This window comes from Dysidea avara, chromosome 15 (genome assembly GCF_963678975.1).
Source record: "Dysidea avara chromosome 15, odDysAvar1.4, whole genome shotgun sequence".
Classification (NCBI taxonomy): domain Eukaryota; kingdom Metazoa; phylum Porifera; class Demospongiae; order Dictyoceratida; family Dysideidae; genus Dysidea; species Dysidea avara.
Window position 1 is genome coordinate 6,875,084 of NC_089286.1, and position 7,415 is coordinate 6,882,498.

The following is a 7,415-nucleotide window of genomic DNA, read 5'->3' on the forward strand; positions in this document are numbered from 1 at the left end:
AATTTGTAGTTTCATGTGTAATCATGTAAAATAGCTGCGATTTCCCCCTGATTTATGAATGCAATGCCATTGGGTGAAATGTTTTGGAATTTTGTGAGCGCTTCTTTCTCAATGAAGGAAGGTGCTAACAGCAAAAACCTTGATAGCATCGTGATCCCCAAAGCAATAGGAGTTTGTAAATCTTTGTTTCATGTCTGTACCCCCAAGGAGACAAAAAGTATGAGCATTAGTCTACCTTGTGTTGAACAAACGGATCACCATAGTTTTGTTCTCACGTTGTCAATTTTGCCTAGCGATGGTTGTAGGAAGGGCCTGGAAAACAAAACTTACCCAGCAATGGATTTGCCTGTTCATGGAGAATCTGATGATGCAAGTTGCATCTTGATAGAGTACTGCAATCGTAAGTTGTGACCGTTTAAGTAAGTGCCTGTAGGTTATATTCTTTATTGTCACTGTACAAATTGATTTTAGTTCTGTTATTACCACTTTGTAGCACTGTCACTTCAAAAGTGCTTGGCTTCTAGAGCTGAAACGTCAGTTTACCATTCCTTGGCTATCTAAAGAAAATGTAAATACAGAAAAATGAACTAGTACTGACATGTGGGGTTCTTGCAGATCCAGTCACGATTGTTAGCAGCTGCTTGTTCTTTGCACATACTGATTGAAAACACTTGGAAATTTTAAACTGATATAAAACAAATTCCCCAAGGGGGATTTTTTGGGACTTTGGATATGTTGTTCTATGAGAAAAGAGCTTTTAAATGATACCAAACTTTCTTATATACCATTTTTTTCCGGGTTACAAGTTTTATCTACTGGACTATATATATATATTTGTTAATGTACAAGCTCAATGCCTAGTCTCACGTGATCGTGGCGGTGTTACTTTTCTCCTCTTCGAACTTCTCTTTCCTGACCATCACAAATCTACAAGCTGTGGTACCATGGTGATTTTCGTAACGGTACCCGAGAAGGTTTGACTGTTTAGTTGCTGTCCCGTTCTTGTGTGTTTCGTTTATGACAGATAGTACGCGTCAATTGGAACTAGCATCTTTAAACGATGGCTGATGGTGGAAAAAGAAAACTAAGCCCAGGGTCAGTGTCTCCTGAGACTAATCAGGCAAAGAAGTACCAAGGAGATTCGTCCCCAGTCAATAGAAATGATGTTTTGGCGTCCCTTCCTGGCACGCGATGTCCACACTGTAGTGAAGCTTGCCTCTCAGAAAGTAATGCTGTCCAATGTGACCTGTGTGGAATATGGGCTCATGCAGAATGTGAGGGTATTTCTAATGAATTATATGATAAGTTTAGTGATGTGTGTGCAAATATCAATAATTTGTCGTATTTCTGTGAGGCTAACCATTGTAATAGTCGCATGAAGCAACTTGTATATGCCCACCATGCCAACCTTGAGCAGCAGGTCGACATTCCTTCTTTGAGAACAATACAAGCTGAACAAGCAAACCTACACCGGTTGGTTTCTGAGGTGTCCATGAAAGTTGATGATTTAAAGTCTCGAAACAATGTTCTACGTAGTGAAGTTGAGACAACCTCAGAATTAATCAGTGTGGAGAACCAATCTATTGTACGACCTGAGTCACCAGCATCAACGTTTCTTACTGTTGCTGAAGAGTTGGATGACAGAGAACGTAGAAAAAACAATGTGATAATTTACAATTTACCTGAAACAAGCCCATTGCAAGATGAGAAATGGTTTACAGACCTTTGTAAAACTGTCTTTGACACTGGCGTAAAAGTCACCAAAATCCTACGACTGGGCAAACCTACTGAAGACAAAACTAGACAATTACTTATTGTATTAGATGATTTGTCTCATAAAGAATTCATAGTTTCTCATTCCTATTATCTCCGACGTCACTCCCAGTATAAGAATATCTATGTTTCTACTGACATGACCAAATTTCAGCGTGACAAGCACAAGAAATTAGTACAAGAACTAAAGCAAAGGAGAGAAAGGGGTGAGAAGAATTTAATAATACTCAACGGTGAAATTGTACTTAGAAGATATCGTAACCTAACTAGTGCAAGTAATGCTCCCCCTGTTGGAGAAGTGAATAGTTCCTGATACAAATAATCTTAATATTAATCTTTTGAGTGATAATTCTGACCTTTTACCTATTAATAATACCCAATTGACTACTCATCAACTAAAAATTTTAAATCTGAATTGTTGTAGCTTGCGAAGTGATGCAAAAAAAGCCAGTTTCTTAGCTCTTGTGAACGAGCACAATTCTGATGTAATATGTGGTAGCGAATCTCATCTTGACCAATCGTTCTATACATCTGAGATATTTCCTGATACATACAATGTGTCCAGGAAAGACCGAACCTTGGGTGGCGGAGGAGTTTTTTTGTGCATAAAGAAGCAGCTGCAAGTTCTAGAAGAACCATCTTTGGACACAGAAGCCGAACTGATCTGGATTAAACTAACACCTCCCAACCAAAGTCCTATCCACATATGTGCTTTCTATCGCCCTCCAACATCTGACTTGTATCCAATAGAGCAACTCCATCTATCATTATCTAACCTGTTGAACCAATCTAAGACTCTACCTAACATCTTGCTAATGGGAGATTTCAATTTCCCAGGTATTACCTGGAATAGTGGTTATGGCCAAATTAGTATACCAACTTATGGCAGTAGGCTGAATAGCTTATTTTTAGAAATAATCAATGATGTTGGTCTTGAGCAGTTTGTACATCAAGCAACGCGCCAGAATAATATATTGGATCTAGTTTTTTGTACACATCCGAATATTTCTAATCTTAATACTGTACCTGGCATCTCTGATCATGATGCAATCATATTTGACCTTCACATAACTCGAAAGCCAACAACAGGTAAAAATCAACACAGTGTTGCACTATATCATAAAGGTGACCTCCAGTCAATAAAAAATAATCTTGCAACCTTTAGTAATAATTTTCTGAACAGTGATCCTCAATCTAGAACTGTCGATCAACTATGGCAGGAATTCAAGATGGCAGTTGACAAAGCAGTTATTGATCATGTTCCACACAAAGTGAACAACTCACGTAATAGACTACCATGGATAAATAGGCAAATTAAAGCAGACATGAAAGAACGAAAACGCTTATACAACAAAGCTAAAAGAAGTAATTTGCAACATGATTGGGATGCTTACCGTAAAACAAAGAACTCCATAAACACTAAATTGAAAGAAGCACATAACAACTACTATAAAAGACTGTTTGATAACTCCTTTAGTGGTAACCGACGACAATTTTGGAAATACATCAAAGTCAAGTGTCAAGACAAACCTGATATACCTGCATTATTCGTAGACGATCAACCAATTCATAGTGCAAAGGATAAAGCTAATGCTTTGAATAGTCACTTTAAATCAGTTTTTACAGAAGAAAACTTGTCAACAATACCAACTATGGATAATCATACTGATGTACCCAACATGCCTGATATATCTATTTCTCAAGCTGGAATATACCAATTACTTACATCACTTGATGAACACAAGGCCAGTGGACCAGACCGTATATCACCTTACATCTTAAAGCACTGTGCAGATGAAATAACACCGATATTAAATATAATTTTTACTCAATCTCTATCTACAAGTCTTTTACCAAATGACTGGCTAAAAGCTAATATATGTCCTGTACATAAAAAGGGTAGTCGTAGTAATGTTGCTAATTATCGTCCTATTTCATTAACCTCCATTTGTGCTAAAGTCATGGAGCATATCATATATATCACTCTATCATGAACCACCTAAATCAGAACAACATATTAATTGAAAATCAACATGGATTCAGAGCTAACCATTCATGTGTAACCCAACTCATCACACTATCTGAAGATATCTCCTTTGCTTTAGACCACCAAAAACAAATAGACATCATCCTATTAGACTTTTCCAAAGCATTTGACACAGTACCACACCAGCGACTACTAACCAAATTAAGATTCTATGGAATTAATGGTAATAGTTACAATTGGATCCAAACTTGGCTTACTCACCGCTCTCAGTGTGTTGTGTTAGATAGCGAATCCTCAAGTCCAGTACCGGTGCTTTCTGGAGTACCACAAGGCACAGTGCTCGGACCATTAATGTTTCTGTTGTACATTAATGACATTACTAAAGATATCAACTCACCACTCCACTTGTTTGCTGATGATTGTCTACTTTACAGAGTTATTAACAGTGCAGAAGATGCCAACATGCTTCAAGAAGACCTGAATAGGTTATCAGAATGGGCAAACACCTGGCAACTTAGATTCAATGTTAGTAAATGTACTGTCATACGTTGTACAAGATCCTTGACACCATTCAATCACGTCTATACCCTCAATAATCACATCTTAAATCTATCTGATCAACATACTTACTTGGGAGTAATCCTTAATACATCACTATCTTGGTCACCACACATTTCTAGTATTGTTACTAAAGCATCTAAAACACTTAATTTCCTGAAACGTAACTTAAACAAATGTTCAGAACAAGTTAAAGAATCTGCTTATCTAACAATGGTCAGGCCACAACTAGAATATACATCTGACGTCTGGGACCCTCACCAAACTGGAGATATTGTAGAGCTAGAAAAAATACAACGAAGAGCAGCACGCTGGGTAATGAATGATTATGGTAGACTTAGTTCTGTCACCTCAATGTTAAATCAGCTTTCATGGCCAACTCTCCAGACTCGCCGCAAATTATCTCGACTACAAACTTTACACAAAATTTTTTATCAACAAATATCACTTACAATTCCTCCATACTACCTACCAACATCACGATCCACGAGATAGTACCATCCACTGCCCCACTACATCTTACCACATGTATCTACCACAGCACACCAAAATAGTTATTTTTCAAGAACAATTAATGATTGGAACTCCTTACCAGTAGATCTTGTTGAAGTTGCAGATGCTGACATTTTTAGAACTGGACTACAATCATTATTGTAATTGTGTTACATGTATTCGGGCAAATCTGAGCACACCAACAGGGCTGACTGCTCAGTAATAATAATAATCATAATAATAATAATCAATCATGAGTATATTTGTACATATGTAGTTAGCTACTTATTCACAAATTTATATAATTGTTAAATAAATCAAGAGATGGAGCTTGGATAATATGATCATCTAGTTGGTTACATAATTTTATTGTAAAAGGAAAGAAGGAGTTCATATAAGTATCTACCCTTGTTGGCAACTGCAGAAATCTTTGAAGGTGACCTCTAGTTGTGGTGTTGCTTGGTCTAAACTGTTGGTGCACATTAATATCTACCATGTCATTAATTATTTTATACATTAGTGAGGCTCTCAAATTATTTTTCGCTTCTCCAATGTGTGCCATTGTAAACTGTTCAACATTTCTGTCACACTAGCTGTTCTATTATAGTTATTCATCACAAACCTTGCTGCTCTTCTCTGTACCATTTCTAATTTATAGATGTTATGTTCATGGTATGGGGACCACACTGTACTGGCATATTCTAGAATGGGACGAACAAATGTATTATAGCAGTAGCATTTAACTGTTGCAGGACACTTTGCTAGATTCCGTTGTAAAAGACTTCTTACTGAGTTTGCTTTTGCAGTGATCATGTTAACATGTTGTGTCCATTTAAGATTTTTGTCGATAATGACACCCAGATACTTTGTATGACTTACTGATGGTATTAAGGTATTAGATAGGTAATAGGATGATTGAACATAATTCATTTTATTGGTAATTCTCAAAAATTCAGTCTTTGAAGGATTAAATGACATCTGCCAAACATCAGCCCATTGTGATAAAGTATCCAAATCATTCTGAAGGGCTACCACATCTTGTTCAGAATGAATACTTCTGTAGAGTAAAGTATCATCTGCATACAACCGAATTTTTGATGAAATATTGTGTGCAATATCGTTAATGTAACATAGAAACAAGAGTGGTCCCAACACTGACCCCTGTGGCACTCCTGAAGTTACTTTACACAGTTGGCTATATTCACCATTCACAACAACTTGTTGGGATCTCGTCAGGAAGCTTTTAATCCATCTTAATATATTTCCACAAATACCATAGTGACTAAGTTTGCTGCAGAGTCTGTTTATAGGTATGGTATCAAAGGCTTTGGAAATATCTAAGAAAATTGCATCTATTTGTCCTGATAGGTTGAGAGTAGTGGCAAAGTCATCAATTGTTTCAATTAACTGGGTTTCACAAGATCTTCTGGATCTAAAGCCATGTTGTTGGTCAGCAAGAACATTGTGTTTATTTAAATGAGAGTAGATATTTGAAGATATTATATGTTCTAGGGTTTTGCACACAACACTGGTAAGAGAAATTGGTCTATAATTTGCTGGTAAACAGCGATCCCCTCTCTTAAAACAGGTACTACAAAAGCTTTCCTCCAATCATCAGGGATAATTCCTTGTTCTAAGGATCCTTGGAATAATATTGTAAGACAAGGTGTTAGTTCTGAAGAGAATTCTTTCAAAAATCTGGTTGGAATATTGTCAGGGCCACCAGCCTTTTGAGCATCCAAGTTAGACAGTACTTGTGTCACACCTTCAACATTAACTTCAATACAGTCCATATCTGGAATAGGTAGGCCTGGTACTTCTGGTGTTACTGAAGTATCTTCTATTGTAAACACAGACTTGAATTGATCATTAAGAGCATTAGCCTTATCTGTATCATCTGTGATTGTGTTCCCTTCAACTGTCAGGGTTGTGATTCCAGTAGTATCTTTATGACAATTTTTAATGAAAGACCAAAACTTTTTGTTGTTCACTCTAGGGTCAGATATTCTTGACACATAATTGTAGTATGCTCTGCGGCATTCATGCTGAGATAACTTTTTTATGTTTTTGTAGTTGGACCAATCACTTGCTAACCTAGTAGAACGGGGCTTTATTATATAACCTTTTCTTTTTCCTACAGATACGTTTGGTTCTGGTGGTGACCCATGGTTGGTTGAATCTAGAACTAGGATATGTGTAAGGCACAAGCTCCATACAATCCATACACATTGCTTTGAAGTCATTCCACATCTTCTGTACACATGAAGTGGTTGTATTAGAGCTAGTGAAACTTGAAGTAAATTCTGTAATAACTTGTGATAACAGTTGGAAGTCAGCTTTTGCCCACTGATAAAGTTTTCTTTTAGCTGGACACCTGTACTTTGCCGTAATGAATGATTCAACATAAACTGCATCATGATCACTGATTCCTGGGATGGGGATACATTTATTTATAAGATTTGGCCTGTTTGTAGCAAAAATATCCAGAGTGTTATTTCCCCTAGTGGGAAAGGATACCATTTGTGAGATACCTGAATCACAGAACAGTTCCAGTACTAAGTTACAAAAAGACACAGGGTAATTATTTCCATTATGTGAATTTGTA

The 7,415-nt window shown here is 36.9% G+C and overlaps 1 protein-coding gene across 1 annotated transcript; it reads left to right on the top strand.

Annotated features, from left to right (window-relative positions):
- Nucleotides 1–2,263: 2,263 nt before the first annotated feature.
- On the top strand, nt 2,264–6,067 carry LOC136245238 (uncharacterized). Its single transcript, XM_066036728.1, has 5 exons — nt 2,264–2,268; nt 2,339–3,534; nt 3,861–3,983; nt 4,044–4,285; nt 6,002–6,067. Exons 1-5 carry the CDS (start codon nt 2,264–2,266, stop codon nt 6,065–6,067), a joined length of 1,632 nt encoding a protein of 543 aa, XP_065892800.1.
- The last annotated feature ends 1,348 nt before the right edge of the window (nt 6,068–7,415 follow it).

Excerpts from the sequence above, each read along its gene's own strand:
- LOC136245238 (XM_066036728.1), top strand. Across the intron at positions 3,535-3,860 it reads CAAGGCCAGTGGACCAGACC|ATATCTCCTTTGCTTTAGAC; the intron begins GTATATCACCTT and ends CACTATCTGAAG. Across the intron at positions 3,984-4,043 it reads AAGATTCTATGGAATTAATG|ATAGCGAATCCTCAAGTCCA; the intron begins GTAATAGTTACA and ends GTGTTGTGTTAG.